General features: G+C 38.5%; 1 protein-coding gene across 1 annotated transcript; it reads right to left on the reverse strand.

Moving 5' to 3' along the window:
- Positions 1-6,588: 6,588 nt before the first annotated feature.
- Positions 6,589-13,833, reverse strand: PTP4A1 (protein tyrosine phosphatase type IVA, member 1). The gene is made up of 5 exons (XM_009279721.1): positions 13,283-13,833; positions 11,610-11,702; positions 11,116-11,246; positions 9,391-9,465; positions 6,589-8,191 (listed from the first exon to the last, which is right to left on the reverse strand). The coding sequence occupies exons 1-5, from the start codon at positions 13,385-13,387 to the stop codon at positions 8,074-8,076; spliced, it is 522 nt and encodes a 173-aa protein (XP_009277996.1). The 5' UTR covers positions 13,388-13,833; the 3' UTR covers positions 6,589-8,073.
- Positions 13,834-20,399: the final 6,566 nt, after the last annotated feature.

The following is a 20,399-nucleotide window of genomic DNA, read 5'->3' on the forward strand; positions in this document are numbered from 1 at the left end:
AAAGAAAAGAAAAGAAAAGAAAAGAGAAAAGAAAAGAAAATTTCAGTTGGAAGTGACCTACAATGATCATCTTGTCCAACTGCCTGACCACTTCACGGCTGACCAGAAGTTAAAGCATGTCATTAAGGGCATTGTCCAAATGCCTCTTAAACACTGACAGGCTTGGGGCATCGACCACCTCTCTAGGAAGCCTGTTCCAGTGACTGACCACCCTCTCGGTAAAGAAATGCTTCCTCATGGTCCAGTCTAACCTCCCCTGGCGCAGCTTTGAACCATTCCCACGCGTCCTGTCACTGGATACCAGGGAGAAGAGATCAGTACCTCTTGCCTCTGAACTTGAAATGTGAAGAGTCAGTTCTTTCCAAATCTGGAGGTTGGCATTTTCCAGTCTCTCCAACTAGAAAATATAAAGCTCTTTGGAATTTCTTCCATGTGAAGTATTCTCATTCTACATCCTTATTTCCATAAACTTTGTAGCCTTTGTCTTCTTATTCAACACTGAGGCACAGTAGAGAAAGATGGAGTTTAGGAGCAATTAAGCCAACTGGACCAGATGGGATGCATGCAAGGGTACTATTGAAGCTGGCTGAAATTGTTGTGGGACTGCTCTCATCTTTGAAAGGTCATGGTGATTGGGGAGGTTTCTGATGATTGGAGGAAGGAAAACTTCATGCACACCTTCAAGAAAGGCAAGAAAGAGAATCCAGGGAAATACAGGCCCATCAGCCTCACTTCCTTTCCCAGGAAGGTTATGGAGCAAATCCTCCTGGAAGCCATTTCTAAGCACATGAAGAAGAAGGGATGGTGTACAAGCCAACTTGGATTTACCAAGGTCAAGCTATGTCTGACCAATCTGATAGCATATGATGAGGTGATTGATTCAGTGGATGAAGGGAGAGCAACAGATGTAATTTATGTTGTTAAGTCCTGCATCTGGGATGTAATAGCCCATGCACTGGTACAGGCTGGGGGTCAGTTGGCAAGAAAGGACCTGGTGGACAAATTGAATAGAAAGATTGCATCAGAAAGAGAGCAGGCAGCAGGTCAAGGGAAGTGATTATAGACCGCATCTGGAGTTCTATGTCCAGTTTTAAGCTCCCCAGTACAAGAAAAATGTTGACAAACTGGACTGAACTCCGGTGGAGGGTCACCGAGATGATTAGAGGCTTGGAGCATATGGTGTACTGAGAGATCTGTGTTTCTTCACCCTTAAGATGAGGCTGAGGAGGGAATTTTACTGCTGTCTCAGCTACCTAGCAGGAGGATGTAGAGAGGAAGAGGCAGACTCTCTTGGAGGTCACAGTGAAAAAATGGGAGAAACAGGCAAATTGCATCCAGGAAAATTCTGACTAGCTACCAAGGGAAGAGCATTCACTGGGAGGGCAGTCAAACCCTAGAACAGATGTCTGGAGGGGCTGAGTTATCTCCATCCTTGGAGATACTCAACACTTGACTAGACAGGCTCCTGAATAACCTGATCTAATTGTGAAGTTAGCCCTGCTTTGAGCATGGGGCTGGACTAGATCACCTCCTAATGTTTTGTCCAATCTAAATTATTCTATGTCTCTAAATGGGACAATTAGGGGATTTCCTTCAAAAACATCCTACTGCTTCAACCCAAGAATATATGATAATTCTTTCTAATTTCCTTCCTGGACTTGGCTCAGAATCTCCCAATTTTCTCCTTTTACATTTCCAAGGGGGAAGGGCTTGCTATTTAATAGAACTTACTGAGACCCAAGTTTAAAGTAGCATAAATACTTGGTGGTGCTGGAAGACAATTGAGACAGGAATGTAAACATCAAGTGCCATTGAATAGTACTTCTTAATTTTTTCCAGTGAAGAAAACTAGGTACCAATTAAGGAAGTCCAGAAGCGAGTTTTGAGGACAAGTAGACAAGTGAAAATGGAAATGACCACAAACTTCTGGACAGGGAAAATAGGAACAAAATAAGGAAGTCAAGAACTTGGGAGGTCAAGACTCCCAAGGTATGAAACAAGCCTTATGCAGCAAAGAGCTAACTGAGATCAGACATCTGAATGAAGCCTGAGAATGGGAGAAGTAAAAAAAGTCAAGTCAGGTTTGTGATTAAACACAAATGTGGGGAAGTTTGCATACTCTTCATCAGAAGGATAGCCTCCTTAACAACACAAAGTGATTGGATATTATAAAATTGTCTGACCGATTAGATTAAAATGGGAAATGACCACCAAGTGTCTGCCTAGAAAAAAAGCCTGCCCATTAGCCAAATTAATCCTGACTGCATAAAGACATAGTGCAGAGACACTCCATGTGGGGAGATCTGAGGCAGTGCCTGAGAGCATCAAGGCTATGTAGCTCCTGCCAGGTACCCATCCTCCATAGCATCCTACAAGGAACTGCCTGTTAGGAGGAGGGGAGAAGTGAGAATCCTGCCATACCAAATGGTGGAGAAGAGAGTAGGGTAGCCCATCCCTGGGATAGGGGTGTGTGTGTTACTGTAGAAAACCTTGTATATCAAGCTTAAAGGGATGATTGTACTTGCAGTATAAGGGAACTCCTTCACGGTTTTGCAGATCTGCTATGCCCCTGTTGCCTTTATGTGCTTTTATTAGGATGAATTGAAAGTTGTTGTAGAGTTGAATTGAAATGTTAGAGGTAAGTTCAGGGTTTGCATGCCCTACCTTGTGACGCACAGATTTACCGGGGAATTGAAGAAGGCAAACTAAGTAGTGTGTAGCCTCCTATTAGTACCAGCCAATGAAGTGTGTGACAGTGCTGAAGCGGCACTGTCCTGTTCAGATCAGTATCGTAACTATGGTCCTGTGGATTGGGAAGAAGAGTTTATTGTCTTCAATTATTTCTCCTGCAAAGCCCAAATGTAATTCAAGTTCTATCTTCTCCAGAACAAGCATCTGTGAAACTCACTGACAAAGTATTGTCATGTGCACATTTATATGAAGGATAAGGATATGCTACTGCTATTACTCCACCAATAAAGTGGAATTAAGACTCCAGCCCACTAGAAAATACCCTTTCTATATACTTATTTAGGTTTTGTTACACTGACACAGGTTACATGTAATGTTGAGATTGAGTGTCTTCTACTATTTGAGTATGTCTATGTTGAGCATTCCCATGTATCTACACACTGTGGTACCTGGTTTTCTTCAGCTAGGCTTTGAAAGGGTTCTCATTTGAATCAGAAATTGAAGCAGGCAACCTGATCTTCTGGCACTGTCCTTATCGTTTCTTGTCAGGCCACTATTTAACCACTATTACCTCACAAAGATGTTTTTCACTGATAAGTAACTTGTGTTGTTATTGAGATAATTAATTATAAATACATTGAGGATAGAACACATTAGAACAATATCTACCAAAATTAACAGCATTCATGCAGGTGATCATCAAGAGGAAAATAATGCCTAATATGGCTTGCTGTGGTTACCTGTAGCATAAATCCGTATCAATAAAAATCAAATCAGGTTATAATTGTCAATGTTTATTACACCTTAAGAGCAGGGTATGTTGAGAGAAATACCCAATACTTCACCTGACACTTTGAACTATTGCACTTAGACAAGTTAGGTGAGATTTATTTAATCTATCTGTAGATATCAACACTGCAAACTGAATTTGCTGTCCCATGCTCCCTTTACAGACTATGCTCTAACCTTTAGAGAGCTCTTCATCTAAACTATTTTAGGTATCTCTCAGCATATGATTAGTTGCCTGAGAAGTGCAAAATCCCTTCCACCGAGTGTAAGGGAAGCCTTTACTCACATGTGAAAGTCTGTATTTGTTTAGATGAGTCCCTCCAGCTATTAAAAAAATCCACCAAATTTGAGCCTGATTTTAAGAATTGAATTCAGCTTGCGAATTGTAACTATTCTTTTTATTACAGTGGTGATAACCTCAGTAGGGATTACATAAATACGTACAAAAAGATAATGTTGTTCCAAATAGATTACTATGATTTCCAGTTTGACAACCTCCCCCATACTTACAGAAAATACTTGCTTAATGATACAGCAAAATCCCAACAAATCTAAAATACGGTCACGTGAATGAGCAGTGCTTTACTACTTTTCTTATGGCCAAAGAAGATCTTAAGTCTAACGTAGAATTTGTACTCAATACAGAATTACACATTTTCCTGCTGTTTCTTGTGCAATAATACAGATGGGTCTGATTACTTCAGAAATTACTGCTTATCTCCACAACTGCCCTCCTTATGTGAGGAGTGGAATGAATGGATTTTTATGCATAGAGAACTGAAGACCAGGGAGATTAACAATCAGAAGTATTAACTAGTTTTGAGTACTCAGTCTGAAATGCTTCAGGACTGTTCAGAAATACGTAGTGCTACATAATTTTATATATATTTAAGTACAGTTTTTACAGACTTCAGTTGAAACTGACTGTTCAGCACTTCTGAGAATCAGATGCAAAAAAATCAGATTATACCTGGTTTTGGATATCCAGTTACAGAATATCTTGTTTGACTATCTTTCCTCAGCATTATTTAGGGACTACATGACAGAACAATATAAAGAACCCATCAGTTTTATGCTGCAATAATTGCAAGATCATGCTCTCCCTCTCCCCCTATTTCCCATAAATATTTAACTTCTGCTACATGCCAAGGAATCCCATAAATACTACCACCATTTACAAACCATACTCACCCAAGCTATTAGGTCCACAGCACAAAACACAGTCTAGTAGACAAGAATGTGCTATCATGTAATTAAGTACTGCCACAACCTAACTCTTGAAGAAAGGACAAAGCAGTTACATAGTCACTCTAAGCATCTAAAGTTAGATGTAACAGTAGAGCCTGTCTTCCATGCGAGGCTTTAGCTTATGTGAAGATACAGTAATTCCATTTAAGCTTTTCTTCCCTTTTATTTGTAAATTCGTATAAATTACACAGAACTTTAACTTGCTTTATGTACTTCCATCTGCTATCTTATCTTCACGTTTTGAGTATGGTCAACATTTTAGTCCCTAAAACCTACCAGAGTTATTAGACAGAAGAGGAAGAGATGTTTTCTGTTCTTTAGGGATTCAAGTCTAAATGTGGAAACAGTTCAGAAGTTGACTTGATCTTTGCTTTAAACAGACACACACATTATGCAACAGTTTTTTCTCTTTGGAAATCTGTTTACTGAAATCAGCTGAAGTCAAGCCCAGTCTCAAGTTTAAAGAGTTAAAAGTTTAAAGTTCAAGTTTAAAGGACCAAGCTCCCATCACTAACACATTAGAGCTCTTAACCTAAACACAGCCCTCCCTACCCATGTAAATCCTGTGGAAACACAGCAAAATCTGATTATATGTACAGAAATTGCACTAATAATTTCAAATAAGTAAAAAATTCACAGGCATTTTACTGGTGGTTGTTTTACAGATTCCTCCTAGTTCCCTGAGCGACCAAATTCATATTTTTAACCATATTTGGATACTAATCTGTGTTAAACAACTACCTGAAAGGAGGTTGTAGCGAGGTGGGTGTTGGTCTCTTCTCCCAAGTAACTAGCAATAGGACAAGAGGAAATGGCCTCAAGTTGCACCTGCGGAGGTTTAGATTGGGTATTAGGAAAAATTTCTTCACCAAAAGGGTTGTCAAGCATTGGAACAGGCTGCCCAGGGAACGGTTGAGTCACCATCCCTAGAGGTATTTAAAAGACATGTAGATGTGGTGCTTAGGGACATGGCTTAGTGGTGGACTTGGCAGTGCTAGGTTAACGGTTGGACTCGGTGATCTTAAAAGTCCTTTCCAACCTAAATGATTCTATGATTCCTATCAGCTCACCGAACTGCTGAGTTACAGAATTTTTGTAGGTTTTGTCTTTGCAATTGTTCCTAAAGTCTAGTCTATCTTACCAGTAGAAACATTGAAGACTTTGGGCATCATTCCAAAAGAAAAGGCCTTATTTCCTCAGCCAAACGAAGCTGTATTCCTTTAATCAAAATACCCTTTAAACCAAGTTTAACTTCCAAAGGAAAGCTGAACTAATTAAGAGTTTATTTTACTACTTTACAGACTAAGCTAAATTATATTCAGTTTCAGGCATTTTTAAATCGTACAGAATTTCAAAGTGCTCTTTATAATGAGACTATACCTTTCCAAAAGCAATCCTTCAGAAGTCTCATAGAATCTTGTGTTGTACATAGCATCCCACCTCACCATTTAGAAAGGCAAGATATGTTTAACCATAGCTTAATTTTAAGCAGACATGGACCTGAGCTTATGATCATCAGTAAGAACAGCACCCCTACTAAGAGCATCTTCCAGTTCTCATCAGGAAGTTTGGTCACCACTCTCTGGAAACTAATTTGCACAGGTCTTGGCTCACATAATTTTTGGGATATCTTCTGTTTGAACATAGCTTCAGTCTTGACAATGAAGCATTGTATCATACTATTTCGTAATTAAATTCTAATGCTATTGATACAAGTGTTCTCCAAGCTTTACAGATACGTATACTCTTCTGCATTTACTGCAAAGACAGTTTGAAGAACACTAAGCAAGTAACCTATTTTAGTACTGGGGAAGGGAAGTGACAAGTAAGCTACATAAAGAAATACTGTACTTTCTGCTATTAATTTTTGTCCACATTTATTTTTGAGTAAAACAAAACAGCAAACATTACAGCAAAGGGGACATTCAGGCCCAGATTTAAAAAAAGAAAACAGGTGCCTGGATAGATTCTGAATTTAGGCACCTCAAAATTGCTGACAAAGTACACAAAAATAAGTGAAAGTCATGAGCGTTTCAGCAAACTTCGTAAGTGCATTTCAGTATTTATTTAGATGTTTAAGCTCTCGCACTAGATTTTACAAGCTGGTGAACACTGGCAAAATTATTTCTCCCACAGAACTATAACCACACATTCCCAAGACAGTATAAATATATGGTTGAACTAACATTAATACACATCACCATTTTATCAAGAACATAATAAAACAAATTATCAAGTATCCAAATATTAAGTTACGCAGCTTGAAAGGCATACAAAATATTACAGAGGTCTGCCCAAGTCACAGCAGAAACTCAAGGAGGAAAAACAAAAGAAAAAAAAAAATCACACTTTCAACAAAGCAATAGTTGGTAAACAACTTTCATAGATACAGTAAAAGAAACTACAAGATTTTTCAGAAATTTTCTGATTAAGAATTTTTAGCTACAATAACAAAGCATTTCTACGTTTTAAAAAAATATTTACTGAAGTAAAGGGCATATTCTATACTTCCTGCACAAGACAAAGGCAACATTTTACTAGAAATATTAAATAGCCCCTCCCAACCTTTTCAGGCCCTCTATTAAGTTGCACATGAAGTGCCAACATTAATTTTACTGTAAGGCTTTTTGTCTGGAGACATTAAAGACTTGTGTGCTTCTGTACAATTTAAAAGATTTTTCTACATGAGTAACCAGAGAGTAATGATTTGTAAAATGGAAAGGTTTGGATAACAGAAAAGTACAGACGCTGGGGTAAAAAGTTGCTGTAATTCATAGTATTAAAAAGACAGACTGTGCAAATCCTGATAATTCTAGTGCGATTGTGGGAGACAAAACATACAGTGAGCAGGCAAGAGTATCTTAGAGGCCATGTTCTTCAATATTGAAATGACTGTAGAAAAAAAGATAGTAAGGTCCGGATAAGCTGGTAGTTCTCATGTCATCAGAACTATGCTCATTTATAAGGAAAACCATGTAGCTGATATGCTGGGTATTTTGGCACCTAATCTCTCTACAGATTGATTTTAGTACCCCAATTTTTAGTAGTTGAAACTAGGTGGGTAAGACTCAATGGCATGATTAAAGGATATTTGAACTGGTCATTAATGAACAAGGAGACAGCTCAGAAACAGGGTACAGCAAAAACATTTACTGGGTCTCCAAACAGATGGATATTTATCTAAACATACAGGTTGCATTTCTACTAAGCCTTTAGCCTATTAAATACTCCTAAGGAAGCTTCCTTTACTACTAAAAAATATCAGACTCATGTCTTTGGCATGCAGTCTGCTTAATTCTAGTTTCCATCCTTTAATCCCAAAGAAGTACTATAGGCTGTTGAGCTTTACTGAATACAACAATTATTTCGGTGACCATTGGAGTCTTTAAAACGCAGACGCATCTTGGGGCGGTATTTCTCCAAGTACAGAAGTTGCTTGCTGTTAAAAGCTCCACGCCGCTTCCTAGATGGATGAAAAAAATATTTTAAACAGAACATTAATCCACTGCCCAGTGAAATCATATTGCCAGACAGAGAAAAATATTCCAGGTCACTTAAAAAAACCCACACCATTAAGTCAAGACTGTAACCAAAATAAGGGTAACTAAACATTAAGTGTCAGGAGAGAGGGTGGTAGCTTCCCTTCACAAATACCTCATTGGACCACATGCTCAAAGGAGCGCATAATGTTTTAGACACTGTTTTAGCCTCCGATATACACAAGCCAAAGATCTTACATTAAGATCTTTAGAAGAAACTTCAAAAGGAAGCTACAGAGCAGACATGATACAGTCTTTTTAAGAAAGCTGAAGTTATTCGGTCTCTTAAAATAATTATGAAGAATAGTACAATATTAAGAAAGTATGTAAACATTGTAACTCCCCATAATAAGAAGCTGAAGAGAAATTGAGCTTTCTTGATTTTCTGAAACCAGAAGTGTGTGAAAGAGGGGTACATTTTTGTTGAGTGTTTGGAATATGTACCTGGCTTCCTGTTCCTCACTTAATATACACCAGCCTGTTAAGATGTACAAGCTGAATTTAATTCTTTAAAGGCTTGGCAATTATGCAAGAAGTATTTTGGTATTATTTATGAGCTGCAGCTTCTTTTAAATATAGTTGAAACCTGCGAAGTTAAGGCATTGAGACTAAAGTTGTTCTCATCCAACTTACATACATTTATAAAAAAACCCAAGGAAATATTTTTCTTTGGTAGACTACCAGAAAAGACTTGGAGGAACTGTTTAGAACACTTTGATCTAATACAGAAAAAAGGATCCACAAACGTGAATGAGTGTTAGGTCTAGCTACCTCAGAACCTAAATTTCAAAGGTATTCTGCCTCTCATATGTACAAATAAAGACAATCCTGCAGATCTAACTGAACATTAGGTTTTTTGGTTTGTTTTTTGTTTTTTAAAACTTGCTCAAATAATTACTCACTGATTCTGGTTTCCACAGAAACAGAAAATACCCATCCCACAAGCCAAGTCCTACAACAATAACTGTACGCAGTATGTGCGTTAAAAAGTTCGTATGTATCAAATATCTTACAAAAAAAAAAGAGTGAAAGACAAGAACAGCATTCAGAATTTCCTTTAGTGCCCAAGGATATATCAATGTGTTAAATCTTGGCAACAGCTAGATGTTAGCTTCATACTTACTGTCTTATGAACTGCACTGCATCTTCGTACTTCATTCCACATTCTATCAGTGCAAGAGCAACTAAGACTGGAGCTCTAGTAAAAAAGAAATTTGGTTAGCATTTGCCAGTGCATACTTAGAAGAAAGTTTAATTTCCCCAGTTCTCTTTTCTGTCCTTCTGTGTCTATCTGATGTTTCTTCCCTGGGGAAGCAAAAAAAGATGGGCAGAAGGCATTTTTACATTAACTTAGCCATTATACCATCTGTTTTTGAGCTACCCTTAAGGAAGGGGTTTAAATTAACTCTGGTCAACCTTAGCTTTGTTCACCTGACTTTAGGTATAGGAGAGGACAGCAGGAATAAAATGCAAGTAATCTTTACCTGTTTGTTTCAAAGCTAATTGATTCTGGGGAAGACTTCCATATGGATTTCTAACAACCATCCTTAGAAGCAGTCAGGAGCCCAAAGCAGAAGTCACAAGAGGGGTGAGATCCAATAAGAACTGACAAGTCCTAGAACTAGTGTCACGAGTTCTAGGAACAGCTGCAATCCACAGGCCATTGCCCACCCCCTAGGATTTCCTTGCTTGCCACAGTATTCTTCATTTGACAGAATACAGTTTTCAGTTAGGAAGGCTTGACACAAATCAGAATCGAATACATTAGCAATTTACGGCAAAAAAAAAACCCTCCAAAACAACCAAACCCAAGACAAAACCTCATGCCACACACTAGCAACAGACTTGTGCATCTAGTAGCAAGCTTAAGTGGTTTTATGTGTTCAGGCACTTAAAAAAACCTTACACGATAAAAAGCTAGGACCTTCTTTTCAACTAGTTAACTGCCCAATTTTGAGGAAAAAAACCCAACAGATATCATTGTAAGCAGCTGAAGAGGACTTGTTTTGGTACCATTCACCACTACAGTCAACTTTGTTAAGTGTGAAGCTATAATGCAAACAGTGGATAAGCCAGGATTAAGAACAGCAAGACTAGAAACCTCCATTTTATATTGGAAATGCTGAAATGCATGGCTAGAATATGGCAACTGCTTTTTGAACAGATCTAGTTCCCAGGTAGTCTAGAACAATAGCAGCAAAACAATCATGTTCTCACAACTGTTGGAATTGTACTTAAGATAGTGGCAGCAGACAGAGGGAACAGGGCTAAAAAGAGAGTATTTAGCATTATCCATAAAAATTTTGAGGCTCAGTGTTAGAAATGAGACAGAAACAGAACTTTAGGACTTTGGAGAACACTTTTCATCCCCCAACTGGGATGGAAGTTGGTCTTGATGTGCCAGAGCACCCCACTTGTTTGTGGCTAATGGTTACAATACCCTTGGTACAAGGAGACCGACAATACTGCTGAAATAGGGATGAAGAAGAAACTTACTGGTAAGTCACTGAAAACCAAACCCATTAGAAAAAAAGAGTAAGACCTCGCAAGACAAAAAATATCAGTGGGACACCCATCAATATGCTTGACACAAGAATGTATTTGTTTACTTCATTTAGTAGTCTTTGTGTGACAGCTGTGATAATAGCACAGTCTGTTGACTAAAAGGCATTTATGTCTAATACATACATACAACAGTTTCCTATCACCTGAACTACTTTTAAGTGTGAGGTCATTCCAATACTAGATATGTGACTATTTTACATTTGCCTCAAATAAACTTTTGTACTAAATCTTAGCAAGTCTGACCAGGGATGGGAATTCAACAGATGTTTAAAACTTTACCCACCTTCCAAGACCAGCAACGCAGTGTACAGCAATACAACAACCAGGTTCTTCACGAAATTTAACTTTAAGGAGGTTTAGCCAATCATCAACAATCTGGTTGGATGGTGGAGCACCGTCATCAAAGGGCCAATCCTAGAATATAGCATGACATTCAGAAATAAATACATAAAGATAGAACTCTTTATGCTTGTATGCTGTGTGCATACAAAAAAAGTAGGGGACGTAATGGACAAGAGAGCTGACAGCTAAAGGAACCACTCAAGCGTATTGTTTTCTAATAGTATAACTATAGCAATATTAGGAATATATTCCTTTCAATCTGTTTTTATTGAGCAAATGATTTTGCTCAAACTGGATTTTTTTTCCTGACAAGAAGGATGTCTGTACAGCTTTTGCCTCCATCAGCTACTGGAATACCCTTGTAGAGTTAATAAGGTGGTGTCAAAAGACGTTTTTTTTTGGGGGGGGGGGGGGGGGGGCTTCTATACTACTTACCAAAACCTGAATGCCTTCTTTTTCCACCGGAGCAGTGTCATAAGTAGCCTCACACACTCTTACCACTGTGGTAACGCCATATTTCTTAAGTTCCTTGGGAGTGAAACAAAAAAAAACCACCTGCTTTAGGAGTAAACTGACTTCATTTACCATTTAACTTTCTCAATAGGTTAGCTTACTAACTCATTCCAAAAGTTTCAGTAAGTAAACTTGCACAAATGCTTGCCACCCCTGTGAAGAACACAGAAAGCTGAAGTAACTGAAAACTTGTGTGTGCTGACGGATACCTTTGAGCTCTTCTGCAAACATTTCTGAAGATTGACTTTTTTTTTTTTAAAAATCAAATCCAGATAAACACTGATGAAATAAGTAGCCCATCTCCAAAAGATCACTCCTTTTAAAGGAACAGGAAGTTTCCTGGTTTGCAAAGCTACATACTTCACTAAGAGCATTCTGAGTGAGGTTTAGATCCTCCCCTTCTCTCCCTCTACTTAAAACAACAGGATTGTAACACCTGTTACTGGTAAGAATTGGGAGCACAGGACAATAACTTATTCCAGTTCTTGAGTTATCATAACTAGAGCATAACAAAATTTAACTTTCTATTTTGCTATTAACCTCCATTTATTTAAAAAAAAAAAGCACTCACTCTTCATTCTCCTTACAACAACAACCCATCATTCACACTGTAACCGTCAGGGTAATGACTGAAGCGTATAGCCTAAGCGTACTTTATCTAGTGTGAGATTATAAGTGCAAGCAAATGTTATGTCACCATGCTTCTTGTAAATTATCCCACACTGAATGCAAACTAGAGGTATAATACACCTAAAATCTTGCTAATGAGGGAGTGCGTTACAAACTCGGCCCTTACCAGGAGGTAACTATGGAGGAACCTATTGTTAGTATACATGCACACACTTTTAACTGTGTACTTTATAGCTCCAACACGGTAGATGCAAGGTTTAGATGACAAATTCAGATACTAGGAATATATGCCAAGCCACCTGGCTTTAGTCAGTAAACAATGTCAGCATGTACCAAAACACTTAAAGTAGCTTCAGCAACTTGGATGCAGAGCAAGCCTACCACCACAAATTTCACTCAAGTAGACACTATGACACTCCGAGGATTCTCTTAAGCTACACTAGAGCCATGATCTGCTAATACTGAAGAGAGAGGCAGTAAAAGCATATTGCAATCCTGTTATTTGTTCCTAAGGTTCTGATTCACAATGCGTAGTGAATTATTCTCTTTTTAATCACTATGCAATAGGTGCAAGGAAATGTTACACTGCTTTAGATGAATCTAAATGTGAGTTCCTACCACTAGCAGATCTTTGTATTGTTCTACACATAACTCTGCCAGATAATTCCCGTTTTCAGACCTAAACAATGTACTTAAGGTACAATGTACTAGACAGTATAATTATTTCTTTGCTTCACTTTCAGAAGTATGTTTTTGTGAAGGCCAAAGTATATCTGAATAGATTTGTCTGTATGTCTTTGAAGCACGGCATTAGTATTTGAAAAAAGTCAACATACGAACAGTCTCAGTACCTCTTCACACGGCTTTCACAGCTGTTATCAACTAGTAAAGAAGGAAATTGTTAATATAGCATGCTGTTCAGGCAGTAAAAAAATACATCGGTAGGAATTCTGTCCTGACCTTACCTCTATAAATTTGTTTAAGGTTGCATTGGTTGGATTGTGTGTGATTAGGAATCTCATGTTCTTGTAGGTGATTTCCACAGGAGCTGGGCGGTTCATTCGGGCCATATTGATTTAGTTAAACATGCAACAAGATTATGAAAGGATTCAAAAAAAATTCTAATACAGAAGTGATGTAGAGAAACTGAAGTCTACTTCACTATACTCCACGTGAAATTCTCAGTGCTTGGAAGTATGAAGTTGGGAGCAATGGGAAATGAAATGAACCTCCTAACAAGAAGCAGCAATTCTTCAATCCAGTAATACTGAGGCAAAAGAAAGGCAGTGCACTGAGGTTTACCCCATCCAGGTCTGAATTCTGTTGTTAAATGCTCTGCCAATTTCAATTCAATACTTCTTATCCTGGTCAACCACTCTTAGGGGGGCTTCTTGGTGGAGTAGTAATGAATTTCTACAGTTCACTTGTCTGCATAGAGGTCGTGCTGTGCCTGGCAGTAGTCTCCACTGCCCTTCAGAAACTCCATAAATGTGTGACCAAGAACACCACAGAACTGCTGTAAAGAGAGGGGAAAAAAAGTATAATGAGCACAGGTGAAGCAATGTTATTTTGAAGACACCAAGCATTATAAAATGAAAAAATAAAAGCAGAGCAACTGAACAGTTTCACAAGGTTTATTTTCTAATCCAATAGTTAGGTTTGTGTAAGAATCCTGTTACCTTTCTTCGCAAAGATTACTTGAAAATAAATACATTTACTTAATACAAAGTTTCCCTATGGGGTTGTTTCAACACCAAAAATGGAAGTGTATTAAAATACCAATTCAAATGTGCTAAACGTAGCAACAAGAGACCAAGTTTTAAGAATCCCAGTATTTATATAAAGCATAGCTTTTCTAGGATACCCATACAACTGTATTTTCCATTCTGAATTGAGAGACATCACCACACCTACTAAAGTTACACTGACCTTAAGTAGTCCCATGAAGGCAAGGATGAGACTCCTTGATTATTCAAGCTGAGCATAAGACAGTTTCTAGTGTTTAAACAGAACTACCAGTCTTTACATAGATGCAGAATCACTTGTGAAAGGCTAAAGACTTACTTTGCACGTAAGCATCATTAATTCACATACAGAACCACCAGTAGAAAAAAAAAAATGCATCTAAATCCACCTGTATCAAATAGGAGGCCTTGAAAGCAAATGCCAAGTCTTTGTGGTCTAACAAAACAATGCGAACTTTTGAACACGTTTTGAGACTTTCAAGGCACGCAGATTTCTAACTAAGGAACATTTCACATACTAAAGGCTGAAGGCACATGGCAACCTTCATCTGCCTTTAACTGCCTTTCTACCCCATGACTTTATTAATATACCAAGATAGTGGTAATAGTCTAGCTAAAAACATACACAGGCAAGTTTATTGAACAGGTTATTCCTGCCCAGTAGTGTGCTATTTTGCTACGGTTAAATTTACATATAAAATTACTGCAAGACACACAACCACAGAGTAGATAGCTGATGAACTACTCTGAGTTGTGTATTCATTTGCAGATGTTGTTATGCAAATGAACGAAGAATATATGCTTTTATGCACTGAGGAACCTTACAGCAGAGGAGTTAAGTTTTGTGCCCAGCCACAGTTTCAGTGCTGCTGATGATACCTGCCTAGGGAACAGAGAGGAAGAAGAGAGAGTTTTGTTTCCCAAAACATAGGTACAAGCTGAACCAAATGCCCACTAAATATACTTAGGTGCTAGCGAGAAACATCACTGATCCTACAACTATTTAGCAGAAAAAATGACTTATGTTGGCCAGTCAACTCCAAACATTGGAAGGAATCCATGTATTTCTATGCCCAAATAAAATATTGCCCAAGACACTGGACATGTATTAGCCGAGGATGCAGTGTTACAGAATTCCTATCACAGACTTACTTTCTTAAAAATGTGATTGATTTTTTTTTCCCCCCAGCTGGGACACAGTAATATCAGTTCTTTGCCTTCATAAATTTAGCTTCTAGCAAACAGAAGATGTAACTTCATTGTAACAATGTTCAGATTTTTTCCAGCTATAAACTAGCTGTATGCATCCATCCACATACATAATCAGGGCAAGCATACATGAGAAAATAAGGAGAAGAGACTGTATTTCAGTGCTCTACACCCAAACCTTTCCATTCAAAGGACCATGAAAGAACCAACCTATGCTGAAAAGCTTCCCAACCATGAGAAAGCAAATTCAAAAAGATCAGGTCCTAAAGACAACTGTACGATAAGTCCTGATGATAGCCAATGTCTTAATACACTTTACCAAAGGGCAGGAAGAAAAAGCTATGTGCAAGTAAGTCATGGTTGTTAACCGCCATCTAGGATTTGGAGTCAGATCAAGACTCCACTGCAGGCACCAAACCATATACCATAAGACTACAGTGAGTCTATCTAACGATTAGTATTAAGCAGAAGTCACAACAGATCAACAGTCTAATAACATGAGTTTTCTAAGAGGTATCGTAGCAGTAGAGGAGTTCTTAAAGTGAACCGCAATTTAAAGAATTGCAACAATGTGTTATATTGTAGACATTGCTCCATTCATAAGTCCAGAGAAGGGGAAGTTCAGTAACAGAGTAGTAGTAACAGAGAAGATAAATATCATTAAAGAGTTTGGACTGTAGCAGATGGGTAGAGCTGCGTCACACAACATTGCAAAGGACCTTTAGAAAAAGCAGACCAAACACCTCCAGGCATCCTTTTCATGTTTTCAGACAGCTTCTTGGTAAGTTTTAAGGATGCACCTTAATCACAGGCATGGCTTGCAAAAAAACACGCTAACCAATACGAGAAAGAAGTTAGCAGAAAGAAACTAATAGGACAATTTCACATGCACTTTGCTGCCACTCCAGAGATACTACCATCACCATTTCTGTAAACACTCTAGGATTAAGTTTGCCAGTTACTTGCAAAAAAACTATTTCAGTTTTTATTTGTGATAAATCGCGGGATGGTGACAACTCTAAATATAATAGGCATGAAAAAGGAGTAAAAAGAATCCTCTGAAGGCAAAGGCCAACAGAGTTACAGGAACCAGGAGAATTCAGACTCGGAAGAACTCCAAGACTCATCATCTGCCACACCAGCCATGCCCTAGCAGAAGGTAGGTGTGCATTAAAAAGACTCCTAGGGAACACCTAAAATAGCAACTGAAAAAAAAGAACTGAAGATAGTTTATTTAAAGTCACTTTCAATTAGTTTAAGAAGCAGAACAGCAAAAAGGGACAGGACAGCTTTAAGCAGATACAGCTGCACAAGGTCTTGTGCCACTTTTTGCATGCACTGGCAGATCTCATGTTTATCTCTTCTTAAGACTGCTGAGAGGAATCATAGCCAGTCCTTTTCCCTAGTAGAAGAGAAGGGAGTGGAGGCTGTCAGAAACAGAAAAGCATGCAAGTGAGCTTAAGGAGATAGAATGGGGTCACTAGGGTAAAGAAAAGACCTTTCAGTCGGAGGGTGGGGGGAAGAATGTAGAGTAATTGGAAACAGTTAACATGACCCAATACCGGGGCAGGTAGGAAGTAAGAAGTAATCAGGATTCATCCAGCTTGGTAGGCAGACTGCCCTTAGTATGCAACTAGGAGTACTCAATATGATACCAGACAAACTCGTCATGGGGGTAAGGAGGAAGGTGGGCAACAAAGCATTAGTTAAGTAATAAATCCTACTTTTTTTTTTAATGCAGATTGTTAATCACATCTAGAAACTGGGTGCACAGTTCAAATTCTTATACAAAGTTGAAGCAAGTACATTATGCATTGTTAAGTTTGAGCTCTATGTGTAATTAACCCCTACAAATGAATTCATTTCGTTAATACTGACTTAACAGCAATTGGACACATCAGCACCTTACTGATTCATACAACTAAGGACCTAACTGAGCATGTATTTGAGTTTCACTGTTTGCCTTGGCAACTGTTGCTGCCACATTGTAAAGGAGCAAAGCTCACGTTTTCCTTTGATGTGAATGCCATCACTTCTTACCATTGCTGGCCAGAAAGCTCCACATGCAGACCAACTCCTTAAGGCAGCAACACACCGTACTATCCTAAGACAGCTTTGCCAACCTAGTTTAGTTCTGTTCCCAGAGCCAAATGAAAATTAAAGACAAGTAGTACACTGGCATGCTGTTTGTGTTATGGCATTAAGCCAGAGTACAAGGCTTCACCCATCTTCAGCAGAAAGACCTGGAAGATAAGAAATCAGCTATAAAAATAGTGTTGTAGTAATTAAGACCACCTGGGGCTTAGGGGAACTCAAATGATGTGAGCAACTTTCGAGAGGCTTGGAAATACAGCTTTAAAATTACTGTATTATCTCAGACAGTTAACTACTTGGTAGGTAAGCTATCAAAAAAGTCAAGATAGCGTATGAAAGTATAAGGCTGCATAAGTGAAACTCAAATGCATAGTGTTGTATGTAGAAGTTTCTTTAGCAGAATGACACCAAACTCATCGTTTGTACCATCAAGTTGGGTACTCCAGCATATTCTTCTCAATTTACATGTGAGTTTTCCTTGAGCAAAGTTAACACTGAAGGGTTTTGGAAACAGAAGCAGCAGTTTCTATTAGTAACAGAAAGCCAAACAACATTTAGACTGTTAGATCCATCAAAATAAACTTGGAAAACAAAACTAAGGTTACTATGTCAGGACCACCTATTAGGGGAAGGTATCCTGTCCAATATGGGATAAAGTTATGTTAATTATGATTGCACCATCTACTATCATTTATGCTAGGAGAAGTTAGAGAATAGTCTTCCTCTTGCTTGAATAAACATCTTGAAAATAAAAGTTTTAATTCATGCCCTTCTTTGGGACAGAAAGCTAAAGTCTGTCTTCACTAACAAGCAGATTCACATGTATGTTAATTCTTGGTTTGAAACAATCACTTGTGTCTGGCAAAAACTGCTTATGAAAGTAATCTATTAGATTGTTACCGATATGTGTAGATAGCAGAGAGGTGTAAGGTTATCCCATGCTGCTGACATTCTTGTTCACAACTTGGTAGCATCTTGAGAAGCATGCAAACAAAAGCGATTGTTTACACAGTTACATGACACTTCACTCTACCTTCAGAAGATGTGCAAAACTGTTCACAGTTGCTCAATCCACCTGCTCACAGACCAGAAACATTTATACCCAGAATCAACTATGTGGGATCACATTCTCTGAAGTCAAGACCTGCAACACTCACCTACTGAAACCACAGAATCAAAACTAGAAAACTAAAATAAACTACATTTCATTACAATTTCAGAACACCTGCAACTTCATTGTTCTAACTTGCTACCTGACAAAAAGTTACTGAAGGACAGAGGGACAAATACCCCTGACTTTCTCTTACTACTCAAGGCCTAAGTAGCAACTGCTAAGGCAGACAAGGAGGAGTGGGAGGGTAAGGGGTACAAACTGCAGAGCCATTATGCAAGGTAGAGGAACACCTTCATGAGGTATTGTTGACAAGATGCACTTCCTATCTACTGGGGACATGAATGTCTGTATTATGATATCCACAGTGATAACACTACCCATTTTGGACCAGAGAAAGTGACCCATTGCCTAATAAAGTACACTCATACATCATAGACAGGAGATTCCAAAGGTTTATCATAAATCTGTTACGACATGCTCTGTGAAGGAAGGATGTTTCTTGTGGTTCAAGTATGCAGCTTAGGGGGAAGAAAAAATTATCTCAAAACTTCCTGTGTAACAAGTCGATGCAACTTCCAGAGATGATGAAACTGAAGCCATGTGACTGACTTCCTAGCTCTTCTGCTTGGACCATGAAAAAAAAAAAATGCAAAAAAGCCTTAACAGATATTGGGGAAAATAAGACATCACAGAAACCATTCCACCCCCTTGTCTAATGCATCCTCTTTTTGAGTTTCTGAAAGCAAGGAGTCTCAAATGACTTAACGCTGTCACTTCAATAGCAAACTACATAAATCCTGTTGTCCTCAAAAATTATTCCATTTATGTTTTAAGCAATAACATGAGAAATTCAGCGTATACATGCAAAGACAGTTATTGCTGTATTTTGTCGAGTCTAATAAAGGTATGAGTGCCTAATAAGAAGTTGAGAAGAAAGCTGTAAGGAGTTATGGACTTACTTTTAACATAGAGGTACCTCTTGTATTGATCTGATAGAGCGAGTTTTAATTTTTTAAATATAAGGTGACAATCTGCTACTAGATTAGAATTCAGTAATACCCTGATCTGGGCTTTCTCGTTAATCTCTAAGAGAAGAAGTGATCACTTACAGTCAGCCTACACACTGGTATAGAGCCAGCATTCTTACGTGGCATGTATTCTGTCAGAACAGCAAGGTTTCACAAGATAGAAGTTATTAGATAAGGCTAAATTCTATTTATTTACTGCCTTACTGACACATTTAGTTTCACTAAGACAATGACATCCTTCTCCCTTGGCTCCTACTACATCTGTCACTCATTTTTCTTTCTCACTCTCACATTTCCTCCCATGGCTGTGTAATTTCTGTATTGCTTCTTCCACATTTCCCCCCCCCGAAACAATTCTGTTCCTGTACGACAATTTCAAAACCCTTTGCTGTTCCATTAGTGGAATAATAAGAGCTGACATTTAAGTGTCATCTGCAGGTTTTTTGATTTGACAGTTTTCTGAGATTACAAGGAGACAGGGTTCATACTTCTGAGTCACTGCCTTGGGAAGACTCTGCAGATGCAGGTAGACATATTGGAAAGTTGTCTCCAGCAGCAATAAGAAACACCAGAATCACAGGACCCTCGTGCCACAAAGACTGTGCATTTGTCAGCTCATAATACTTGCAATGTGTGTAGCTGGCTACCAGACAGCAACCAAGACCTGCGCATAAACGCTGCTAATCCTGCTTCTACTATTACCATATGATAGTTACTTGATTTTGATAATGCTTTGTCTTTCTTACCTACTTTTGGAGGGCGTACTACCACCAGCAAGCCTCGCATTGTTCATGCTTAAATACACACTGTGCTCTGTGGTCACAGATGTTAGACAGCACAGACACCGAGATTACTGGGGGGGGGGGGGGGGGGGGGGAGGCTGATAAGCAAT

Source organism: Aptenodytes forsteri, unplaced genomic scaffold, assembly GCF_000699145.1.
Source record: "Aptenodytes forsteri isolate BGI_AS27 unplaced genomic scaffold, ASM69914v1 Scaffold115, whole genome shotgun sequence".
NCBI lineage: Eukaryota > Metazoa > Chordata > Aves > Sphenisciformes > Spheniscidae > Aptenodytes > Aptenodytes forsteri.

Coding starts and splice junctions, on each gene's coding strand:
- PTP4A1 (XM_009279721.1), bottom strand. CDS start 13,387: ATGGCCCGAATGAACCGCCCAGCTCCTGTGGAAATCACCTACAAGAAC. Junction 11,703..13,282: donor CCTTAAACAAATTTATAGAG/GTAAGGTCAGGA, acceptor TTCACTCCCAAG/GAACTTAAGAAATATGGCGT. Junction 11,247..11,609: donor AAGAAGGCATTCAGGTTTTG/GTAAGTAGTATA, acceptor GCTATATTCTAG/GATTGGCCCTTTGATGACGG.